Consider the following 25,968-nt stretch of genomic DNA (forward strand, 5'->3'; position numbering starts at 1 on the left):
ATTTTAGACACGTTATTCTAAAATATGGCCGATTCACCTCTTCCGCCTTAGGCCATTGTACTAAGCTTTCAGCAATAACGAGAAGGGTGGCCAGTTCCGTTCTCTTGGCCGTCTTTCAAGAATTTACTGCAATCTGGGTAGAGGCGACGGGTGTTTTTTAAGACCCAGCTAAGACCGGGAGTCAAACCAGAATCGCATAGTTGGAAAGCGAGCCAATCCACTGTTCTGGAGGTAGCCTAAAAGATCATTCCAAAAAAGGTTTTTCTAAAGCGAGCATTTTATTGAAAACAAAAGTTTGACATTTGCGTGGTCAAGCAGTGAGCACCAGGCAGTCATCCCATCCGCTCCAGGTGAGATGGCGGGTTCAAGTAGGCATTCCTTTAGAAACGATGAGATGGGAGCACCAACAACAAATTAGGAAACCGCAGAAAGTAAACTATTTCGCTTGGAATTCTTCGAACTTCGATGACATCAACAACGCATGATAAAAAAATGCAAAAAGCATCACCTGACGGCGTAGTTACGGGCAACACCGCGTTCCACGCCGCCGGCAGGGGATAGTGTACAGAGCCACATGTCTTCGATTTCGTCAACAGCGGCGCTTGAAATGTGACGCTGGTAACGCCACAACAACGTCACCTGCTTCTCAATAGGAAGCTTCCACATGTCAGCATATGACGTCATCGTTCAATTCCGCAAAGTTTCACTTTGCAACAACACAAAGCAGAACAAGACAGCAACCAGGGCGAGGGCAGTCGGTACTAGATGCTATCGGTGTACAAGCGCAAAGTTGGCAACAAACACACGATTGGGTTGTAGCTCCCGCACCATTCATCGCTCCCCGTTAAAAAGAGCAAGAGCGCAGGAGAGGCGTCATCATTCCAACATCTGTTCAATGGCTCATGTCGTTATATTCAAGTAAATTTTAAGAGTAATTTCAATGATCACTGGAATTGCAGCGTTTCTTCATGACGTAACAGTAGAAAACAACGTCATCAGGCCGACGCAATGAAGGTTATGACATCACCATGCATCGGGTGCGGCATGAACAAGGGCCGCATGAGTCATGCACAGTGCACACAAGTGGTGACGCATGATGATGATGACAGTGGCAACAACATAATGCAACGTTAGCATCGAAGCTACAAAATATGAACTGAAAAGAAACAAGATGTATTGCATTTTATGTAAGCACGAACGTGGAAACTGTGGAGAGATTCACTTTGATCAGGAAACTTAGCAATTATAGTAATTAACGTGGTGTTCACGCTTTCTCTGTCGATCATTTCATCTAAAAGCATGATGAGGCACGCGCCTGGGCTGATAGGGATCTAACGTAGGTCTTCTGTGGTATCCACGACACCTCGCTCAAAGACGTAACCGTTATGACGTCACAGCGACATCCTTAGCGCTTTCTCCGAGGAGGTGGAGGAACTTTTCGCTTTCCGCTCTTCTTCCTGAAACAAGAAACGCACGTTTTGCAAATCATGACAAGTGACTGCCTCCTGCGAGCGAGCTCTTCCTGTGAAAGTTTTTCACAGCTTTGGTCACATGGTGTCTTGTTCATTGTCTGCTAATCTAGCCAATAATGCTTCGGATGAGCGGATTTAAAATGACCCAACTCCTTCTGTGGTTTATTTGAATGACAATGCTTTTGGACAGATGTGATAAATCTAATACAGAACCATTCATTCACTGCGTAGGCCGCCAACATTATTGATTGAGGACGACGTTGTTTGCATCATTGTTGCCCTTCGTGACTACCATCAGCAAACAATCAGTGGTCGTTTCAAAGACAATGACAGAGTTGGTTGTGTTGAATATGGACGAACATACAAGCATTCAGAATTGACTGTGCATAGAACAACCCTACCTGTATAATTGAACGGGGCTTCTATTAAACTCTCATCTCCATGATCACTTAATTATTTAGATTGAAAAGCTGAGATGATGAGTGATGAGGCAGCTACCGTTACATGGGTTGATACCTGCTAAGAGTCTGCTTCCTTATGTAGTTGATCAGCTTGTTAGCTTTAGGAGGAGGAGGGTCGGACTTCTTCTTGTCGTCTGTCACCGCATCAATCGACTCCTGAAGGAAAAAATCAACAATAAGTCCAAGGACACCCGAGGACGAGTGGGGGGTTAGTTGGTTTAGCGTTGGGCATGTAGTCAGATTCTGTTTGGTCTAGTTTGAACAATGTCCATACATTTCAACTGCGATTAACGTAAGTCGCATCAGTATCGATGTGCCTTGTGTTCACTTAGGGCGGGCGTTGAACCAGTACGCTCTTCATCGCTGTCCGAAAGCTGTCGCAACTGAGTGTCAGAGAACGCAACCTACGAAACCGCAACACAGGCTGTGCTCAAGATACCTGTGGTACCATGTTGGAGGGATGCACCTGTCCAGGAGTCTCACCTTAAGGTCGAGGAGGTATGGCGGAGGAGGAGGAAACTCATCCTTGGAGAATTTTTCTGCTCCGTTGTTGCTGATGTAGTACGAGGAAAGTGGAGCAATATTAGTGGTCCCTGGGCCACTAGGTGGGGGTGGGGGAAGGGGGATATCATCAGGAGGGGCACTGTTACTATTGTTGTAGTTACGTTGTGAGGGAACAGCTATGATCTTTGGGGGGATCATGTATCCAACGCCACTAGGGGGAGGGGGAGGAAGGGGGTCGTCAAATGACGTAAATGTTGTTGCTTCAAAAGAATAGGATGCGGTATTTGACGGAGGAGGGAGGGGAAATGAGTCTTCATTGGGTGGTGGTAGTAAGTGGCTTCCAACTAGAACAACAAAATGTCATTAAAGCTTTTGAACGCACAATTACAAATAAAATTATCAAATAACGCAAGTAGAAATAACATTTCAAGAACAGCAGCAATAGCGCTCACTTGTGCCAGAAGCAAGGTCATCAAAAGAACGTGACGTGGACGTTGAATCGCTGTCGGCTGTGTTCTGTGGATCATGCAAGTCAGTCAGTGTTGCCCCATGATACCACTAAGTTTGTCTGTTCTTAAGAATCATTGAAACTATGACTTCCAACAGAAGTTTCAAATTGCATTCAACAAAACAATAACGTAAAAAGATGGTAAATGACATTTATTTTTCCGTCTGGTAGCCCTGAGTGGTTCAACCATTGTAGCAATGAAAGAATTTCGCAAAATCAAACATTATACCAATCAAACCATCATTTGTCCATGAGGTCAGAGATACATCATCTCACCGAATGCGAAGTGTTGTCGTCATCATCACGTAGGTCCCACCAATTGTTCGACTTCTTGGTGCTCGATTTGAATCCTGGCCGGACGATGTTCAGCATCTGGAAGAAACGAGTCTCCTACAAGTCAGCAGTTGTGAACTGAGCAAGTGACAACTGAGCTAGCAACATTTCAGCAAGTTGCTGAAGTAGCCAAGTGATGAAACTGAGCAAGGAGACACTGTCTTTGTCACAAGTCGGAAAATTCAGTTTAGTAAGGGATGACCAATCAAGTCCGACGCTAAGTGAAAATCTCATTTGCTGACTCGGACAGCAGCTGAAATGTACATGCTGAGTTGAAGCACTTGCTGAATTGTCGCATGCCAAGTGGTCCGACGACAGGAACAAACACATCTGGTCACGACCATTGCAGTGTTGCCTTACGCCACAAAAACGATACACTTTGAAAGAGGAAAGAATGACGTATCAGCCAAAGGTTACCTCAATTGAAGATCGCTCGGTGTTGTCGGCCTGGTGGGCCCGCTGCCAGGCCCCTTCGAACATGTTCTTGACACCCCTTCCCCGGGGGAGAGTGCTGGGCCGGGTGCTGTCCCCAGAGTCGGAAGACCGAAGCGATAAGTTGTCTGGAGAGAAGACAATAATTAGACAAGGTTGGTTCAATGGGGCGTGGCTGTTGAAGGGGTTGCACAGCCACATAAGGGCGTGGGATCGATAGATAGCGTTGTATCGCCATAGTTCGTTAGTATGCTGATGGAAATCTACGCCAACATGTCAAGCAACAATGTCACATCTACACATCTGTGGGAATGTACACGCAATTCAACCAATGATATCTACACGACTACGGTAAATGTGCAGCTCATAAATCAGCTTGAAAGTGTCGTGAGATGGAGAAGGCTGCGTCGGTATGTCCACGTGCAACGCATGGAAGAAGTCGTGTGGCAAAAAATTAAGTCCTTAGGACATCCTCCAGAGTTATTCCCATGGACGTCGAAGAAGTGTTGGCTCGACAATATTCGGGAAGATCTGCGGTTACTGTTTCGATCGACCCTCAGGACCGAGTGGCATAGAAAAATGCCATTAGGCAGAGAGACATTCGTTGGCGTCGCAGTAGTGTAGTGTGTAGTAGTTCAGTTTTAATCCGATGATGTCCCCATTACCGAGGGTGGCCGGATTCACCTTAAATTGCCGCAATCGCCTTCACACCCTGTCTCTACATCCATCTGTTTAACGCGCCCTGTCAAGCCCACCTTGCTGCTTTCCTCTTCAACTTGCCTTTTCCACGTTTTCTTGGGTCTTTCTTGCTTTTTACGACCCTCCACTTGCAACTTCAGTGCTCTTCTGAAAACATCATCTTCATCCCTTCTCAAAACATGCCCATACCACCTCACTCCATTCGCTTTCGCCAACTTAACAACATCCTCATTCAACCCAATCAAGTTCATAAGTTCTTCGGTATTTCTTTTGTCCATCAGCTTCACATCACACATTGCTCTCACATCGCTCTCTCAGTTCTTCTTAAAATCGCCAATTCGTTTTCCCGTAAGCACATGTCTCATTTCCGTACAGCATTCCAGATCTCACGCAACCAGTATAAATTCTTTCTTTCATTTTCAACGGAAATCTACCACATAACAATTCTCGACACTCTCTGAATTTCACTCAACCAAATCTTACTCTTGCAGTCACTGCCGCTTCGCAACCACCACTGGCATTCAATCTATCTCCTAGACCAATGCTACTCAAACTTTTTTATGCCGTGTACCGGCTGAGCACCTTCCATCTCTTGGCGTCCCGGTCAATTTGCGAAAAAGAGACAAGAGCAAAGTCATTATTACTTTTGCAACAAATACACAAAAAAAAAACACTTTTATTAATGGACTTTCGAATTTTGATGCGAAGTGTGCGCTTGCTTATTTGCAACCAGCTTATCCAATTGCGGTTCAATGGAAGACAATGCTACTCAAAGAGAAGCATGGATATCCAACGCGTTTCTGTGTTTTCCCTTTAAAGGGATACTAAAGGAAAAACCTGACTTGGCGATTTTCCACGTTCTTTGTGTTTAACTTGCTACCATAAAACGATTTTCAATAAAATTTTGCCCCATTGCGGTCTGACCACCATTGCGCGCGTGCTTTTGTCAGAGCTTTCAACACCAGAATGGGCCTGAGCAGCGAAGCGTGCGACTGTACAGTCTTCGTAACAAAAGACGAGCAATCAGCTGATCACGCAACAGTTGTTACTGCCGGCGATTTAACTGTAGGCTGTAGGACATTTAAGGATATTTATGTCCTACAGTTAAAGGATAAAATTGGGGTGTAAACTTTTTACCCCAAATACCACCAGATGCGACCCCAGGCATTTTGAATTTCAAAAATGGTGAAAAAATGAAACACCCTACTATGTATGTATGTACATCAAAACATCAGATTTCAACGTCAAAACATCAGACAGTTTGCTCAAAACCTCAGATCTGATGTTAAAACATCAGATGTTGTAACGTGGCTTTTGTTATTGCTGTCTTTTATGACGTATTCTCGAGCTGTGTTTGCACTTTTTGGTCATTTTGAAAAAAAAAATGAAAATAAATGAAACATTGGACTTTGGGCCTTACCAGCGCCATTGAAAACAAAATTTTTTCGGTAATTTTTTTTGAAATGTATTCTTGAATGTTCAGTTTACGCATTTTAATGCTTAATTCCCGTTTGAAAATGTCCTTTAGTACGTCTTTAAAACAGCTCATGGTAGAAAAGCCGGCTTCACATAGATATGTAGAAGGGAATGGAAGCAGTGTTTTAATAGCCATGGTACACAGTCTCGGATATTCTGCTTTTATTTTGACGCAGAAGCTTGCAAGGGAGTTTGATTCAAAAGATTTTCGCAAGCCTTCATCAGCAGATAGATCCAACAATTTATCTTTTAAATCGACACTTATATTTAACTCTTCTACGTTTACAGTTGGTGCAAATGGGTTTCGAATCCATTCATTTCCTCTTCGTGGATCTTTTTGTTCTGGAAAATAATGTTGAATACGTTCCACCAAATTTGACAAATGTTCTGTGGCAGTATCTTGAACACCTTTACGTCCAAATTGTCTCCAGCATCGTCAATAACAGTAGCTAACTTAGGAAGCATATCGTAACAATTGTTCGAGACTCCAATCTTCCATGCTTTTAGCTTTCGTTGCATGCCGTCAATTTTATTTGCTGTTGCAAAAAGTGAAGCATTTTTTCCTTGCATTGAAGTGTTAAAAGGCCATTCATAATAACGAAAATGTCAGTTATGTAAGCTAGCAAAGCAAGCCATTGTTCATCTAGAAATAGCTTCGCCCAATCTAGCTTTCTGTCACGCAAAAATACTGCCAGTTGGTTTCGGAGCTCATATAGACGCGTGATAAAACTTTTCCCCTCGACAGCCAACGCACACTAGAATGAAATAATAGTTGCTTGTGATCTGCTTGCATATCGTCGCATAAAAGGGCAAATAGTCTTGAATTAACTGCACTTCCTTTGATATAATTAACAATTTTTACGACCTCGCAAAGCACATCATTTAACTTCGTTGACAATTTCTTGGTTGCAAGACTTTCCCTATGAATATAGCAATGCGTTGAAGCACATTCTGGAGCCAACTGCTTAATTCGTGTAAAAAATTATTATATAGACGTTCTGATCAATATAAAACAAATTACTCAATTTACAACTTCTCCTAACTGACCGCGTACCAGCAGCCAAGTGCTCGCGTACCGGCACCGGTACGCGTACCGGCGTTTGAGTAGCACTGTCCTAGACCAAAAGGCATTCACTGATTCAACTTTGTCATTCAGCTTTTCAACAGGACCAACCATTCCTTCTTCAATCTTCTTGCATCTTTCACATTCAAAACCATCTCCGGATCTGCATGTCACTCTCTTCATCTCTGCACATCTTCTATGCACCCACTTCCTGCATTTCGTACATATAACAGTATTTGCCATCACTCTTCTTCCACATACACCACATGGGTCAATTTTTCTCGTGATTTCCGCTTCCGTTCCACTTATTGCGACCTTTGCAATACAATACAAATACCAATCGCAATACCTGGAGACGTATTAGAGAACATTGTAACACTGTATTGTAACAGGAGACGTTAAATCGTAGAGATAGAGCAGAACTAGCAAATTATTATTTAGTGAGCTGGTGGTACCTGCTTGTTCATGGCGCATTGCTAAGGAGAGGGTTGATGTTGACTTCACCTCTTCGTTGGTCATCTCGTAGTTCTCCAGCAACGCGGCTCCATGCTGCGTAACAATGCTACCGCAGTTAGATGATTACGTGGCGTCCACCATGTGTTGTGGTGGTGGGCACGTCCCAGACACCTTGGCCGCAATGAGTGCTGTTGTTTCCTAGTGCAGCTTTGATAACTGCTACCGAATGGACAGCGATCATCCTCGGTCCAACCATGCATGGGGCATAACCTGACGCACGATTGTTCACCACTGGTCGTGCGAAGAAGCGTCAATTCCTCGGTAGACGTAGGGCAGCTTTCCTTGCGAATCAGAAAGTGATATTGTGAACGTTCTTTTCCAAACAATTTTGATAGAAAGTGAATCAAGTGAACGTTTCGCTATCGGCAGCGTGGCATAGCGGTTTGAGGGTTAGGGAAGTAGTCATTTCGATGACGTGGTTTCAATTCCCATCCCTAACATTGCTCCCTTTTCTTCTGTGAGAACTGAATGCAAGAAGGATTTTAATGACTGCAATCAGATGAGTTCATAAGGGGAAATGTCTTACCTTTCTTACCGGTTCGCGCTTAACATTACAGCTGGTTCGCACGGAAAATCGTCCTACGTGAAAGCGTCTACCCAAGTTCTCGGCATAATCGTTTGTCGTTGCTATGGTAACCCACCAAGCTGGCAATGTTTTGGTCTTATTCGTACCTGGGCGAGCCTGACTCCAACGGTCCATCGCATCAATGACTTGAAATCTTCACAGGCGAGGTAGCGAATGTGCTTCGACTTCACCTGAATGGCCGGATGCTGTAAATTGTACAAACATTTCAACAGCGAACCTAATAAGCACGGTTCAAACAACCGTGCTATGTCGCGCCTGACGTCATTGCCACCACTGCCAGGGTGGCTCATATCCGAATGCTTCCAGAACATTGCAAAGTAGATACCACTAAAAATATAAGTGATCACTGAATAACCAGTCACTAATCATGCAGACATAGAAGCGATCAAACAGCTGAGAAAAGGAGGATATTTTCTTCTGCCATAAATACTTATATTTGTGCCAAGTTTGAAGCACATAAAAGCATTAAACCACAATGCGTAATACCACACTGTACACTAAGTGTACACTGTACATATTAGTGCGACAATGGCAATAGTTCCAGTCGTTGAAGTTCAAGTTTGAAATTGCCATGGTCTGAAACAAACCTTGATGGCGAATCCATGCTCGCAGGGGGACTTGAACCTCTTCCTCCACCCTCTCCCCACGTAGAGGAGGGTCTGCTCGAACATCACCAAACACGTCAAGTCGGATAGCTGCAAACAAACCATGGCGTCATATTAGTTACGTAAACAGTAGCCACAAAGAGAAACAGAATAATTTTTCAGTAAAACTAACAAAAAGTATTAACTTTCTGGCTTGAATAAATTACAGGGTTGTACCAACGTACCATGGCTACATTGAGCAGGTGTCCCACTCCACAAATCTTAATTTTTGTTATGATTTTATGACAAAAATTGGCCCTTTTTATGCTTTTTTTTATGATCTTTTTGCTTATTTTATGCTATTTTTATGCTTTTGCACCGGCCACATTATATTGCTTAACTGAAGTTACATTTGCCAAAAAAGTTTGGAATAAATCCACACTACCGACGAGATACCAGCGACTTAAGGGAGGGATTTCAAGCAATTTTGATTATTAACTAATATACCATAAGCAAACGAAACTAGAGATGTACCGATACCAATATTTTGGCCGATACCGATATCACTTTTTTAGGCCGATACCGATATTTTGGTCGATACTTTGGTGTTACAAAAAGAAGCAATTTTGGTATTTGCAAAGAATTATATCAAAGGTTTTAGTAATAAACGTCCACCGTAATTGAGGACTGGGGTATAAGGGATGAAACATTACATCATAATTTGGGTTTCTGAAAAATTAATAAAGTGTTTGGGCAAACTCTCCAAATAAGCTATCATAATTGATAATAAGATGTAAAATGTAAACCAAGTCATTTGTGTAGTCGTACAAAAACTATTCGACAAGTAATGTGCAACCTAAGGGCGCTTGTCGTTTGGTTGAAAAGCTTTTGCCAGGCCAAGACTACCCAGGTAGCAAAAATGTATAATTTTGCATCGTTTTTACGTTGCTAAACGTTTAAAAAACCCGTGTAACTTGGTTGTTTTTAGTAATCTGGTTCTATCAGTTTGTGAGTTAATTTCCACCTTTCCTGGTAATAAACTCACCAAGCTTAAACAATGTCATGGCAGAATAAGTAGACTCAAAATGAAAGCAATGGGACTACGAATCCTCACTAAACTATTCAAAATGGTCTTGTTGCGCCTAATATGACAACATCATCGTGAAGAAAGGAGCGTTCTTCCCGGCTATCAGCACAAGGTTGAGCACTCACTAGTACAGCGAGCAGTTGCAATTCGCTAACTACAATGGTGTAGCTTCCACAGTCCACACTAGCCATTTCAATTCTTGTCGATGTCAATTCTTGCTACAAAACGGCTGCCGAGAAACATATAGTTGATTGGATGGTCTAAATGGCTAGCGTGGAAGCTACAGCGTTATGGTTAGTGCCGAAGGCTTAGTACAATGAGAACCTTATCTTCTCATCCCCCAAAGCTTGAATCAAGTATGGGACCCACCTTTACCTTTTTTTTACTCTGCCATGACATTGTTTAAGCTTGGTGAGTTTATTACCAGGAAATGTGGAAATTAAATCAAAAACTGATAGAACCAGCTTACTAAAAACAACCAAGTTACATGGGTTTTTTAAACGTTTAGCAACGTAAAAACGATGCAAAATTATACATTTTTGCTATCTGGGTAGTCTTGGCCTTGTTTTATCCTCTGCTGAGAGTAAAAAAGAAACACAAATGATAAACAATAAAAATTATTACTACTACAAATGATAAATATTGGAAAAATTGAGTCTCCTTCACAACTTGAGAATCGAACAACGCAAAACTGCTGAAACAAAACGTTTTGTTTGAGTGAAAAAATCACTGTAAGCAAACAATGCCAAAAGGTGCGCGCATGAAGTCATGGGAGTGTGAGGTATCAAAAATTTGAATAGGTTGTTATTTTTCTACATTAATGTGACGTTAGTTACTACTTTAAAAAATCTATATCTTTTCTTCTGCATAAAAATCCGCAGCAAACGCCTTTTATTTACATGTTTAGTATCGGCCGAATTTTGCCGATACCGATATTCAAAAAATGGCCGATATCACCGATACCGATATATCGGTACATCTCTAAACGAAACCAAGCAACAACACGGCGTTTATCATGATACACAGGAAAAATAACTAAAAATTAACTTTTTTAAATCACCAAATCAAATGAGCTGCAATTTTTATGATTTTTTATGACTGAGGTAAAATTTTATGACTATTTTATGGTTGTTTCAAAATATGATAAATTTTATGATTTTTTATGATTTTATGCCGAGTGGGACCCATGATTGAGCTACGGCCTTACTTGTTACACTTTGCTGACTTTTGGTAACTGTCTCACCGGAATTTTCTAAAAATTGCATTTTAATGTCATCTAATTCCCCGAGTGACACAAATTGGATTTTTACTTCAACAGGCATTGAAAAACAAAAACAGTTTGAGTCAGAAAATTTCAGTTATGTTGTTAGCCGTTTGCTAAGAGTCTGATTTAAAGTTTTTCAACTTACTTTCTCACTTTGTACTGCTTCGTCAAGGCAACAAAAAGCTTTTATATCATTACGAGTCAGAAAAAAGTAAAAAATCACATAACATTTCAGTCAGATAGTAACAGCACTCAAAATCTGCAAAATGTGACAAAGCAGGCCGCACTTCCAGATAGCCATGGTTGTACGTAAATCATAATGCACGCTTGTAACTAGCATGTGTAGTGACGTAATATCCACAAAGCACCTTCTTCCCTTTCTTCGGTTCACCGCTCTTGCTGATGTAGATTCCGGATGAACGGAGGACACAGTATTTCTTTGACCACGACTTTCCGTTCTTGATTTGAAGATAACCCTCAACTTCTGGCACTCCCGGGCTAGCCCCTTTGTCGGAGAAGAACTCCTGTGGTCGACAACATACCAATGGCATTTCACATTAATGTAGAGAAGTAAAATACGATGCTTTGAGTGGGAAATCAGTATTGGGATCTTTATATTAAAATTGCCTAACTCATAAACCTATTGCAGTAGAACATTTTGTACTCTAAAGATAGAAATAAATGGACAGTGGACACCCTCAGTTTCTGACATAGTAGGCTTATATTAAATTCTCACAGCCACGTTTAATCAGGATCATTCACCACTGTGAAAGGTTAATTTGTGAATCTTTGTGAAGCATGTACAAAAATAAGTAATTCTGTCCAACAACACCTTACGTCCAAAGATATTTGTTAAGAAACATGACAACTGCTTAATTTCAAAATTATCTTGAAGCGACAGATCTGTCCCTTGGTGGATAATGCTGGAAAATCAACACAAAAAGTTATTCTATCTAGAAAAAAATTCCTAAAACGAAAAACAAAAGTTTTGCAATTGAAATACAGGTAATCAATTCTATTTGATTTATCTCATCCCAACGGCACTGAAAAAAAAAATGGAAACACTGGCTTGATTTTACTCTCATTTGTTGAGGAATTAAATAGCGTTGTCGAAAACTCGCTGAAAAATTCTAAGCCATTTAGAGTGGGGATTTTTCACTTAGCTAAATTTTGTATTAATTATGTATCATCATCGACTAAAAGCAACGACCAAGTGATCAACATTCCATCCAGTCATGGAAAACAAAACATCCTCCTCTTCAAAACAAAACATCCAAAACGCAGCCATCCTCTTTACCTTAATGATGGTCTGCTTCTGCTGCTCCTGCATCAGATCCATCTGGTCAGATGACGTCAGGAGGTAGTGCTGAAACAAACAAGTCGTTAACTGAATGCAGCCAAACAATGTGCGAGCCAAATGTTAAATCAGTCGTTCTCAAAACTTTATTAGCTCACGACACGCTAAAACTATTTATAGTACATCCAAAAAAGTCTGCCATTTTAAAAACACTTCCGTTATAAATATATATTTTACAAAGAACTTATAGTGGGTTTTATGTTACTGTGCATGAGAGAGAGCGGTGGGCGCTTCCGAACCAGGCCTGAGAAGCTTATTTGTTTCTTCTTGTGGTGATCTCAACTAAGCTCTGGCTGTTTAACGCATTGAATCCTGGATGAAAGTATTTTCGAATGGCTCAAACCTATCACAAACCTTTGAATAATATGGCAGGCCGAATTGAACTTTGGCTTCTACGAAACTGACTAAAGAACAAGTTTACAACAATATTAGAACTAGCGGAAATGTATGTATCCACTCTGACAGTTTAACCAAGGCTAGTAAAGTAGGTTTGTATATTAAGAAACGCTGGAATATTCAATTTACAGACAATTTGATCAAAAGTTTACCAAACCTAGAAAGTCTGTGGGTAAACGTAAAAACATGAAATAACAATGTAACTATTGGAGCAACTCATCGTCACCTGTTAACACTGTACATGGTGCAGACAACTTTTGCAAAGCTCTAATTAGAGATGTACCGATATATCGGTATCGGTGATATCGACCATTTTTTGAGTATCGGTATCGGCAAAATTTGGCCGATACTAAACACATAAAAAAAGGCGTTTGCTGCGGATTTTCTACAGAAGCAAAGATATAAATTTTTTAAAGTAGTAATTAACGTCACATTAATGTAGAAAAATAACAACCCGTTCAAATTTTTGATACCTCACACTCCCATGACTTCTTGCGCGCACGTTTTAACATTGGTTGCTTACAGTGATTCTTTCACTTAAACAAAACGTTTTGTTTCAGCAGTTTTGCGTTGTTCGATTCTTAAGTTGTGTAAGGAGACTCAATTTTTCCAATATTTATCATTTGTGTTTCTTTTTTACTGTGTGCAGAGTATGAAACTTGTAAAAATTTTTATCCACACAACGTCATGAATTAAATTATTATATCTCAAATCGGCATAATGACGTGACATCATCTAAACGTAACAGAAATAGCGAAGAGCAAGTATCACTGTAAAAAAAACACAAAAGTGTAACGCAAATAGGCAACATCAAAAGACATAGATGTTCTTTGACTTGTCAGCAGCAAGTGGTGATAACTGTGGCTGTGGGAGTTCGTTGCGCAGCCTACTTACTCTGACATTGTTTAAGCTTGATGAGTTTATTACAACGAAAGGTTGAAAATAAATCACAAACTAATAGAACCAGCTTACTAAAAACAACCAAGTTACAGTTTTTTTTAAACGTTTAGCAACGTAAATACGATGCAAAATTATACATTTTTGCTACCTGGGTAGTCTTGGCCTGACAAAAGCTTCTCAACCAAACGACAAGCGCCCTTAGGGGTAGGACCTTTGACATACTGATATCCAATTGAACGAACCCGAACCATCAGATGTTAGGTTGTCCGTCCAATTGTGACCATTTCAGCATTCAGTCAGAGAGTTGATTATTACTTTAAACTTTTTTTGGTAATTACACAACAAACAAGAGCAATAGCAGTGGTGGGAAGTTGCATTTTTCCTTTGTTCCGAGAAACACAACCTTGATGACGTCATGAACAGCGTAGCTTCTGATTGGTTGATGGTTCGTGGTTCAATGGGAAATTAGTATGCATAGGCGCCGGGTTTTGAAAATTGCCGGGGGGGCAAACTTTCTAGCCGACTGATTGCTTACATTCAAAATGCTGATGTTTGTTTGTCAGCATTGATGTTTGTTTGCGTCTATCTGCCATTGTATATCGCCAAGCTTTATAATGTAGGCTCACACCTCGAAATTCACGGCGGACATGTCCGCCGTCACAGCATGTGATGTCCGCGGGAAGTACCATCTAGATCGGTCATATTTGTCCGCCGAGAAATAACACAGGAACTAGCGATACAAATCGTCATTGCATAGCACGAACAATTGTTGTGATGATATATTTTCCAGCGCGCATCTACAAAAATGTGAATACTGTATCCCTTAGCTTCCATGCAAGGAGGAAAACTTTCGATTTTTACGTTGCTTCAACGATTGATGACATTGAATCAGCGTAACAAAGGTGAATTCTTCGCTAAGAATCGATAGGAGTACAGGTATTTCTACACTAATCACGCACAATTTAGTTCAAGTCTTACGTCACAATGTCTGGCTTTGATCTCCGAGTAATATTACGGCAAGGTTGGTTACTAAATTAGATTATACGAGTAGGCTATTACAGCAAGATGCAACACAATTTGTTAAGTTTTGGTATTAAAGTAAGAAAGAAAAGACCCAAGGAAAATTCACTTTCGCTCACATGACACGCAAAAATAAACCTAAAGAAAAAAAACTGTGAAACTTTGCACAGCAGAAAATAGTAGCATTGGTGTAAGAATTTTCCGACTCCTGCCCAGAGCATTGTGACGCAAGAAGCCACACGAGCTCGTTCGGTGGAAGTTAATCAGTTATGTGACGTATTGACCAGCTACACGGCGCTTTGACTCTTCAAGCGCAAGTCGTTGGTCTGATGAAAGCCTTTCAGAGTGACTTTACTGAATTTTTAAAAAGCCTTCTAAAACCGTAGTTATAGTTCTGAAATGGCGAAGAATTATTATCAAGATAAAGTGATTAAGCATGACGATGTGTCCGCCGTGAGACTTGATTGTCCGCCGAGATAGCTGCTCAGACCGGATACATTTGTCCGCCGTCAACTAAAACGAATTTCGAGGCCTGTAGGCTACTTCGAATTATATGCTGGTCACTTTGAACTTTAGCTCTTAATACGCGTAGATACTAAACTGAGCAAACAGCACCTCGTTATTGACACTCCCAAGAAAAAACAAAGCGAAAGAAATCAAGAAAAACGTTTTTCAATCATTGTTACTATGCTTCAACGGCACCATCCTGGCGTTTAACAGCTACCGTATTTCTGTTTCTTTTGTTATCTTAGGAGCAGCGCTCTTGTTGCAACAAGTAGATCTTCTAATTGAGAACGATCCGCAATGAAGGTCAAACTAACGCAAATCTGAACTTAGAAACATTTGATTTAGGATTTTTTTTTAAATAATTTGCGGTGGGGCAGCCACCCCGAGCTAAATTCACGGGGGGCGCCGCCCCTCCGGAGTCGGCGCCTATGTCAGTAGGTTAAAGTGCCTACCGCCCTTAGGTTGCACATTACTTGTTGAATAGTTTTTGTACGACTACACAAATGACTTGGTTTACATTTTACATCTTATTATCAATTATGATAGCCTATTTGGAGAGTTTGCGCAAACCCTTTATTAATTTTTCAGAAACCCCAATTATGATGTAATGTTTCTTCCCTTATACTCCAGTCCTCAATCACGGTAGCCTTTCATTACTAAAACCTACTATTATGACACAACAATGCGGTTGAGATTGGATTCTTGAATCTTCAAGTGCCAAGGACTTTCAAATCCGTCCATTGTCACTCATAATGATGTAATAATTCTCCTTTGGGCACCTAATGTTGCCCATTTGAAGTTCCCCTTGCTCCTCTATATATTTCCAAAGTTGGTTGGTTTTGTGGCGTATTTTGGAATTTATTTACTGTAAGCGCCAAACTTGAACACAACTAATTTTGAATTTAGGGGATTTTTTGGTTTTAGACTAATTTGTCACTGTGTCAGTCGCGGTGATGCCACGGCTTGTGTTTTAGCACAAGATCTTGTGCTTTAAGTTTTACCTTATTTTGGGGTGGGGCAGCCTATTTAGGGCAAATAAGGTAAAACTTAGCATTTGGTATAATTACTTGCAAATACCAAAATTGCTTATCGGCCTAAAAAAGTGATATCGGTATCGGCCAAAATATTGGTATCGGTACATCTCTAGCTCTAATATTTTTCATACTTATCAGTAAGCCTATACTACATAAGTTTTATCTATTAGGAGACCAATATTGATTTATGTCAAATAGCCTACCAACAAACGATCGTTTCGCGGGTATGCTATTTTCCTGAAGATGAATTTAGTTCTATTTTTGATCCATTCCTGGTACCGAAAGAAACTTCAACCAAACGTTGCAACTTTTAGTTTGAAATTTTGCGGCAAAGAATCCAACTAAACACGAATTAAAGAGACTCACTGCACAACTATGTTGTCCAGCAACCATAAGCCACAAAACCTTGAAAAATAATTAGTAACTGAACGCTGGTGAGCATAATTTATGTAAAGTATTTCTCAAGTTCACTAATGTTCCGATGGTCTGTGTGTGCGCACAGAAACAAAATGTACAACCTATAAACTCTATAAAGCTAATGCAACCAATAGCTTTTGCACGGAAACAAACAAGAGCTTATTATGAAGAGTGAGCAACAAATGGAAGTGAATCCGCCATAGGTTCCAATTTAAACCATACCATCTACAAGTTCGCTTTAACTTTCGAAACTTTAAAATAAAAGGAGTTCCAAACGAAAATGATGCATTAAACAAAGGATGCCCAAAGTGCGCCGCTGGAACAATACTTGCTACCTCTGTTTTGGGCTCATAATGTAGGCTATTCAAATTATATCGTATAATGAAGAAAACTTAGTTGTTGTGGACAGATTTTTCGGACTTTTGAGAATTTTTGTAGCTGAAGCGATATAAACTTCAAAACTTGTAGCCTAATAGAGTATAGTGGTATTTTTTAGCCTGGCTGCAAGACTTCTTCTTCTGGCTTTATTTCCACTTCAAGTGGGGTCGCAGGTGCAGATTGCAGTCCTCCACATCACTCTGTCAACAACATCTTCCTCCTTCTCCAACTTCTATCTTCTGTCACACAGTCTTTCTATCTTCTTTTAGGTCTTCCTCGCTTTCTTTTAACAAATCCAATTGTATCATTCTTCTGCCGATTAATCTTCGTCTCTTCTTATCACGTGATCTAACCATTTAAGACACATCCTTTTCAGCTTACTTTTCAGTTCTCCGACTTGCATACGTTTTCTGATCATTTCTCACTAGGTCCAGCTTTGCCAATCTCAGAGACCATCACCGCATTTCATCTTAGCCTGCAAGACTAAGGAGTCAAAATAACGCAGACAAGCCTACGTGCTTGACTTTTAGTTTGTAAACGTTTTATTTGACGTAATGATCATACATAATTTGTTAAGCAGTTGGAGTTGCAGATAAGATCAGCCCCGCTTAAGTGGGGAGAACAAATTTCACTACGTGCTTGTTATAACGGAATCCTTTTGCTATCATTCCTCCTCCTTCTAAAGCAGCTTAAACTTCTGTCCTGCGTATCTCTGTGATCCTTAATCCGCACAAGATAAAGCAGTCGCGGGTTGTGTGACGGTTGATTTGGTTTGGTTTCATTTTACAAAACAAATACACTTCTAGCTAAAAATTTCGGTTTTGATCTTAGTTTGTGCAAAATTTCAAATTTAGGCTACTGTTGAGCTTGTTTCAACTTGTAAATGGATTGGGCTACTGTTTAGATGCAATTGGAGTGGAAATATAAAAAGTATCTGGCAACCTTGTCACTAATACCTTTGCGAAAATATAGCACAATGTCCAACATCAACTCTCTCTTGACGTGTAATCTCACTAAACACACGTACAAAAATCAAAAAACGCTAACTATAAACTAGAGATGTACCGATATATCGGTATCGGCATCGGTATCGGTGATATCGGCCATTTTTTTAGTATCGGTATCGGCATCGGTATCGGCAAAATTTGGCCGATACTGTGGCCGATACTAAACGTGTAAAAAAAGGCGTTTTCTGCGGATTTTCTGCAGAAGCAAAGATATAGATTTTTTAAAGTAGTCACTAACGTCAATGTCGTCACATTGAAGTAGAAAAATAACAACCTGTTCAACTTTTTGATACCTCACACTCCCATGACTTCATGGGCGCACCTTTTGGCATTGTTTGCTTACAGTGATTCTTTCACTCAAACAAAACGTTTTGTTTCAGCAGTTTTGTGTTGTTCGATTCTTAAGTTGTGAAGGAGACTCAATTTCTCCAATGTTTTTCATTTGTGTTTCTTTTTTACTCTCAGCAGAGGATAAAACCAGGCCAAGACTACCCAGTACCCAGGTGGCGGGAATGTGTAGTTTTGCATCGTTTTTGCATTGCTGGACGTTTGAGGGACCCGTGTGGCTTGGTTATTTTTGGTGGGCTGGTTCTGTCAGTTTGTGGTTTGGTTTCCGCCTTTCGTTGTGGTGGACTCACCAGGCTTGAACAATATCGTGGCGGATTGGGCGGGCTCGGGGTGGGACTGCGAATCCTCACTGAACTAATCAATAAGTGGTCTTGTTGCGCCTGGGATGGCGGCCTCATTGTGGGGGGAAGTGTCCTTCCCTGCTGTCGGCACGGGGCTGGGCGCTTACTGGTGCAGCGGGCTGTTGCGATTCGCTGGCCATAACGGTGTAGCTTCCACACTAGCCATTTAGACAACCTAACCAACTATATGTTTCTCGGCAGCCGTTTTGTGTAGAAAATGGCTAGTGTGGAAGCTGCACCGTTGTGGTTGGCGGGTTGCGGCAGCTCGCTGTGCTGGTGAGTGCTCAGCCTTGTGCTGGTGGCCGGGGGGGGACGCTCCTTTCTTCGCAATGAGGTTGTCATCTTGGGCGCAACGGGACCATTTTGATTGGTTTTTTGAGGATTTGTGGTCCCATTGCTTTCTTTTTGGGCCTACTTATTCAGCTGCGACATTGTTTGGGCTTGGTGATTTTGTTGCGGCTAAGGGTGGAAGTTGAATTGCCGACTGGTGGAGCCGGCTTGCTGGGGGCAGCCGAGTTGCACAGGTTTTTTGAGCGTTTGGCGGGGTGGGAGCGATGCAGAATTGCGCATTTTTGCTACCTGGGTAGTCTTGGCCTGGCAAAAGCTTTTCAACCAAACGACAAGCGCCAAACTTTACATTTTACATCTTATTATCAATTATGATAGCCTATTTGGAGAGTTTGCCCAAACATTTTATTAATTTTTCAGAAACCTCAATTATGATGTAATGTTTCTTCCCTTATACCCCAATCCTCAATTACGGTGGCCTTCCATTACTAAAACCTACTATTATGACACAACAATGCGGTTGAGATTGGATTCTTGAATCTTTAATAAATTATGCCAATTCAAAGTTTTTTTTAATAGTTTTATGCAAATAAGGTAAAACTTAGCATTTGATATATTTCCTTGCAAATACCAAAATTGCTTCTTTTTGTAACACCAAAGTATCGGCCAAAATATCGGTATCAGTATCGGTATCGGCCTAAAAAAGTGATATCGGTATCGGTATCGGCCAAAATATTGGTATCGGTACATCTCTACTATAAACCTATTTAGAAAAGATCGATTAACTATTATAAACCTATTAGAAAAATCGACTTAAATTTGTGACTAGCAAAAAACGGTCTGATTAAGTGAGTGATGCGATTAAACATGGGCCAATGAAGTGAGGTTGACTGTATGACTAATAACTTTTCGTGATTGGCTACCCTATAATATAACACAATGTTAAATCTAAGGCCGAATTTCAAGGAAAAAGTGAGTAAAACATGTAATGCAGCCGGCCAAGACTCACAAATAGCGAAGTGTGGCCCGTGGCTACAAAACTTTAGGCAACCCTTCATTAAACAGACGGATGAAGTAAAACCAAAGTCTTCTCTTGCAAACTAGGTAATTTTAAAAGTCATTTTTTTCAATTAAATATTTTATTCATATGAACTTAAAAATGTTCATTTACAAAAGGCAGGGATTCAGAAAAAATGGGACTTTCAATTACTAGGCTATGTCATATCCCTATGCCAGTAAGAGGGTGGAATGGCCCGTTTCAGAGAATCCGATTCGGAGAAATCCCGATTCGGAGACAACCCTTTTCGGAGATTTTTTTGAAAATCCAACGACGCCTTAAACTGTTTATTTAGAGAATTTTGTATTTTATTCCACAATATCGTCTTTTTTGCATTCCGACAAAGAAAAATAAATTGAATTGAAATTTAGCGAAAAATAAAAAGTTAATTAAATTTATTTTTGAACTATTAAATTAAAATGCTTGCTCACATAAAATTGACATGTATCCTGCGTCGCCGCCAGTATGCAAACTTAGTACATATTCGAATCCTCAACTATTGAATGATCATTCATTTCTCTATTGTAAGCTAATTCCTTTCAATACACATATTACATAAATGCCACTGTGATTTTACAATTCTCCGAAAAAAGCTGTCTCCGAATAGGGATTTCTCCGAATAGGATTCTCCGAAACGGATTCTCCCAATAGTAGCAGACCGGTAAGAGGGTGTGTTAAAAAAGTGTTGACAAATCCCTTTTTAAATATTAAGCAGAAATGCCATTTCAAAGTAGCGACCACTTAAAGCTTGTCTGTTCAAAACTAGTCCAAAATTTAACGTTGCATACAATACACCACAACCAATTTGTAATCAACTCATCTTGCGATTGTATTTACAAATTCACATTCAAAACTTAGTCTGAACAAAAATTACAAGGTTGAAAAATACTTCACCTAACGTTTAAAACTAAGAAAAGTCAGAAAATCCTCTTTTTAGTTATGAACCCAGAAAAAGGAACACTTAGTGGGAAAATAGAAATTGTGTTTGTAAGTTATGAAGGTAGAAGATCGAACATTATGCACAAAATCAGCTGCATCAGACGACGATGAACCGGATAAAAACCAGACAAGAAGCAAACCTATGGAAGGAATGAGTCACTAACCCTCCCCCAACAATCTAACTCTCTCCCAACAAACCTGGGGATTCTTGAACAAAGCGTACTTGTCCTTCCGCTCAACGAAGCGCAACTGGTTGACGGAATCACGTGTCCAGTGCTTCATTATCTCGCATGGTTTCTCGTGCTCCTCGAACATCCGTTCTAGAATCATGCGTCACCAATAGGTTAGTTGTAATAATAAACGGATAAGTTTTGATCCGTTTCAGAGAAGCATAGGTCACTTTAGGGACGGTACATTACGGGACGCGCAACTCCGTTGTTCCTTCAACATTAGAAGGGTCAATTGCCAATTTAACATTTTTTTTACGCTTTACTGCTGGCTTGCTTTCAACTAAAAACCTTAAATTACTTTAAAACCAACTTCACTCTTCTTATATAACCCATAAAAAGTAAAATATTTTGTAAATTACAAAAAAACGTAACCCTTCTAGTGTTGCGGATAAGCCAAAAGCGGATGAAGTTTCGCATCCCTATGATCTACAATCCCTAAGGTCACTTCAACATATCTGTAAGATGTGAGGCTCATCGGAACAACAATAAAGACCACAAAATGTTCAAAACATCCAATAATTCCGACAAACTAGCCAAAATTCAACATTTTGGCAAAATAGTAACTTGAGATTAGACACAGAGGAGTACAGTACCTAAGCACAATGTTGGCATCTCTTCGATAAGGACCCAGTTAGGAGAAAAGTCGTAGTGGTTCTTCTCAATTAGCTGCTTCATAACTGTTCTCGTCGTCATCCTCTCGTCAATCATCATCGTCTTAGAGCTGTCGTCTTTGTTAAACACTTTGACCACGAGCTGGCGACAACAATAACAATCACACATCGCCCTAGACTCCACATCACTGCGCCGATGAGAACCCTCATCACCAGCACGCCGGTCATCACACAAACGCAACTGGTAAGCGTTTGATACATGTCAGTGCTGCATGCACCAATCCGCATGTTTGTGGTGGTAATGTAAGGGGAACGATTGTTTCCGTACATAAGTCGGACAAGTTGAAGAAAAATAATTTGTTCAAGAAGATTCATTCCAAGAATTCAAAATGTCATGAACAGATATTAAGCTTTGTATTAGGGTGGCTCATTTTCCTTGATGTTCTTTAAAATTTTTGTCAGTTTGGAATGATGTTCCATTTTGCTCACTGATATTTGCAAACCAAAAATTTTTGTTGGGTTTTGACCTTTGACCCTGGTTCACCCAAGGAGAAATTCTGAATTTTTCTGAAAAATTAGTAAATTTCGAAGTGGTTTAGCAGTATCTGAAGAGGGGGATTTCTCAAAATTTGACCACGTGATTTTGACGTCACTTCTTCTGTTAACTTCCACATGGAACATCTTCACCCTACTCCAAGTCTGAGAGTCACTAATAGCGCATGCTTTTAGTGTCATTTTAGTTGATTTTACAGCCTTTTCGCAGTCAGTGAATCTATAACATGATAGACCAACAGAAATTTTTGGCACAAAAGATGAGAGTTATTTTAGAGTATTTCAGGGCCGCTGATCCCGAAAATGCACTTAGTTTTTTCGAATTGGCTCTAGTTTTCGAGACATTCGACAATGAAAATATTTTTGAAATCGTTACTCAAAAGCTTTCAATTAGAAAATTACTTATTTTCAGCCCTGTTTACCATTATGATGTCATAATTGCACTTGTCTAGTTCAATTGGTTCATATTGCACGAAAGTTCAAAACGCAAGCAAAGGTTGAAATGAACTATGTTTAACATAAGGGAGACAAAAATATTCAATGAAAACAGTTGTGAATCAGTAGGCCTACATCACAAGAAAAATATCCAGAAAGTCATAGGACTATACAAATGAAATTTTATTCTAAGCCTTTGCTAAGGCCAAGTCTTTGCTGCAAGGAGTTTTTTTCTGGTCTATAGGCTAAATAAATGGCATATAGGCTAATAAAATATGCCTTTGACAAGTAGGATGCTGTACAAACAACCCAGATATATTTTACTGCATGAGACAACGCAGAGGAGCAACGCATTCTGCGATAGATACAGCGCTATATAAAAACAAGCATTATTATTATTATTACTTTGACAAGACATGAAGCTGGGTGATCAAGATCAAGTTCTGGGTTCCTCCTAAAGTATGCAAACATTGCACTCAAACCCGTTTCTGGGCTCAAGGCTAAGAAGTTCAGAGTGCCATGGCATAAAGAGAGCCGTGGAATCACCATGAAAATTGATACTTCTGTACGGTGAACATGTTCGAAGGAAGTTGGAACATCATGTTTACATGAAGTGTGCAAGGCAGTCATTGCGTGGACGTTGCTATTTCTGTTTTTTGTTTGCCCTCTCTTGTTTCAAGTGGTAATTTGCTTGAAACAATAGGAAAACGGGCATGACTGAGAGTAACCTCAATACCTTCAGTAATGTTTTGGAGCAAGGTCAAGCTTTTTTCTCAAAACCATTTCTACCACCTACTGTAGTAGTTAAAGATTTAGTTATCAAAAGTGGTCGCTGGAATCTTGGCTAACTCAAAAACTAGAGCCAATTCGAGAAAACTTAGTGCATTTTCAGAATCAGGGGCCTCGAAATACCTTAAAATAACTCTCACATGTCCTGCCTTTATATAAAAAAATTTTTTGTTGGCCTGTGAAAATCGATAAACATCGTCAAATGATTCAAGAAACTGAAAGCAGTAGACATTTACTACGGTGAACGGTGCACAAAGAAAATCATGTCTGAAATGTGGTAGAATTCGACATTTTGAGAGTAATACACGTGTCAGTGTTCATGGAGTTGCTAATTAAACCACTTTGCTTGCTACAAGTTTGTGTTACTGCCTCTTACTGTGTCCATTAAGATGCTAGAGTGCATTAGAAGATAGCGAGTGAGCAGTTTCAGGGATAAGCGAAAATTCGATATTTTGAAAAAAATTCAAACCAGGTGAACCAGGGTCAAACGTTGATATTTTTTTGAGAAATTTAGTATAGGAGATACATTTACCAAAAGGAACAATATGTCAATATTACAAACTGACAAAAAATTTAAAAGAAAAAAATTTTTTTTCGAGAGTTTGAGCCAGCCTACTTTGTATCTCTGTTCATATCAAGTGAAAAAGTCAAGCGATAAAACATTACGATGATACAGCAAACACACCGCGGGAGTAAGTTGCATCTCTCCTTTTTGAAAGTGACGATTAGTTGTCGTTTTAACAACAGAGTATATTTGGGAAAGCTGTGTTTAATTTTGACATAAAAGCAAACAAACCTTTTGAACTCTGGCTTCCTTCATCTTTTCCAAAGCAACTCTCACCTTCTCTGCTTTATCATGATCACCTTTCCCTTCCTAATAACACAAACTGTCACAACACAATCAGGCTCCTAATACTAAAGCCACATAGCTAACAACGAAATCAACATCACATGAACCGACACAGAACAGCTCACCACGGCGATTAAGTTCATCTCCTCGGGACTGAACTCCTTGCGAGGGATCAACTGATGCTCAACATCGTCAGAACCAAGAGAACAACCTCTGATGCTACGATCTTCCGCGACATGGCATAGAGTGGGGTATGTTGTTTCAACCTCATGAGGAGGAAAAGCCTCCTTTACCTAAAGTGAAGCATAACAAGTTAATAACTGCATAGATGACCTGGTCTTAACCAGTGATAGTATAGAGGGACTAAAAAAAGTTTGAGAAATTGAAAGAAGCATTTGAGTCAGGGAATGCAAGTAAATTTAGAAAAAACGAAAGTGATAGTGAGTGGAGCAGAAGCAGGTATAACTGTACAGAGCAAAGTCGACCCATGCGCATTGGGCAATATGTGGAGAGTGATGAGAAATTCGATGCAATGCAAGGTGTGTACTGTGTAGTAAGTAGGTACAGTATATGCAAGATGCGTCAATACAAGGAGAGCTACAGCAAGATTGGCAAATTGTATTATATGTGGAAAATGTGACAAAGAAAAAGATTTAGTTGAGGATTGCAAAGCAAGTTTCTGTTATGGAACTGAAACAGTGACCAAGTTCTGTTATTTGCTTGATCAAATAAATGGAAGTGTTAGGTGCGAAGCAGCTGTGACAAGATGGGCAATGCTGGGTTGGGCAAAGTTCAGAGAATGTGGAAAAATATTATATGCAAAAAAAGTTTTCATCAAAAATGAAAGGAAAAGTCTATTGGAGTTGTGTGCGCCTGCAATATTGTACGGCAGCAAAACAGAGATATTAAGAGAGAGTGAACTGGCTATTCCAAGAACGGAAAGGGAAATGATGAGAGCAATGTGAGGAGTAAAAACCAAAAGGGAGAAAAGGACAGAACTGATGAATGTGCTTGAGATGAAGGAGACTATTGAACAACAAACGGAGTAGGATGATATGGACAATCGGACATGTACTAAGGAGGAAGGAAGTTTTCTTCGAAAGGCATTGACTTCGAAGGTAGATGAGGAAACGGGGATGTCCAAAAAGAACATGAAAGGAACAGGTGAAGAATGAGGCAGACAAAGCGATGGACAGAACAAGGAAAGTAATCGCTGGAAGAAAAGAATTGACCACACCCACTAGTGAGGAAAAAAACAAATTTGGATGATGATAGAAATGTTTGTTTTAGTAAAAAGTTAAAAGCCCAGCTGTAGAGATGCTGCTGCAGCTACAAAAGGTTGATTGACAGATCTTACCTTTCACAAAAAATTCGTGGGTTTCGTTTCAGTTACGTTACATAATACATGCATGTTAACTCTCCACCTACGTTCATTCAAATTACGTTCCAGGGATGTTGCCACGTTCCGAATTGTTTGCCACTTTATTTGATTACATCTTTATCAGCGTTTTTAGTGTATTTGTGTTG

General features: G+C 40.1%; 1 protein-coding gene across 1 annotated transcript in view; it reads right to left on the reverse strand.

The window, feature by feature from the left end:
• Window positions 1-266: 266 nt before the first annotated feature.
• The window catches only part of LOC145766369 (amyloid beta A4 precursor protein-binding family B member 1-interacting protein-like), a 31,963-nt gene continuing 6,261 nt past the window's right edge, over window positions 267-25,968 (reverse strand). Inside the window, exons 5-19 of the mRNA XM_082578066.1 lie at window positions 24,567-24,734; window positions 24,388-24,465; window positions 21,798-21,957; window positions 21,173-21,294; window positions 12,283-12,351; window positions 11,354-11,509; window positions 8,638-8,745; window positions 8,137-8,235; window positions 7,404-7,497; window positions 3,696-3,838; window positions 3,222-3,317; window positions 2,890-2,953; window positions 2,417-2,781; window positions 1,989-2,089; window positions 267-1,457 (exon numbers count right to left, since the gene is read on the reverse strand). Coding sequence (XP_082434192.1) covers window positions 1,406-1,457; window positions 1,989-2,089; window positions 2,417-2,781; window positions 2,890-2,953; window positions 3,222-3,317; window positions 3,696-3,838; window positions 7,404-7,497; window positions 8,137-8,235; window positions 8,638-8,745; window positions 11,354-11,509; window positions 12,283-12,351; window positions 21,173-21,294; window positions 21,798-21,957; window positions 24,388-24,465; window positions 24,567-24,734 — 1,875 coding nt within the window. The 3' untranslated portion in view covers window positions 267-1,405. The remainder of the gene's footprint in view (window positions 1,458-1,988; window positions 2,090-2,416; window positions 2,782-2,889; window positions 2,954-3,221; window positions 3,318-3,695; window positions 3,839-7,403; window positions 7,498-8,136; window positions 8,236-8,637; window positions 8,746-11,353; window positions 11,510-12,282; window positions 12,352-21,172; window positions 21,295-21,797; window positions 21,958-24,387; window positions 24,466-24,566; window positions 24,735-25,968) is intronic.

The sequence above is a fragment of the Aplidium turbinatum genome, chromosome 3, assembly GCF_918807975.1.
Source record: "Aplidium turbinatum chromosome 3, kaAplTurb1.1, whole genome shotgun sequence".
NCBI classification, from domain to species: Eukaryota; Metazoa; Chordata; class Ascidiacea; order Aplousobranchia; family Polyclinidae; genus Aplidium; species Aplidium turbinatum.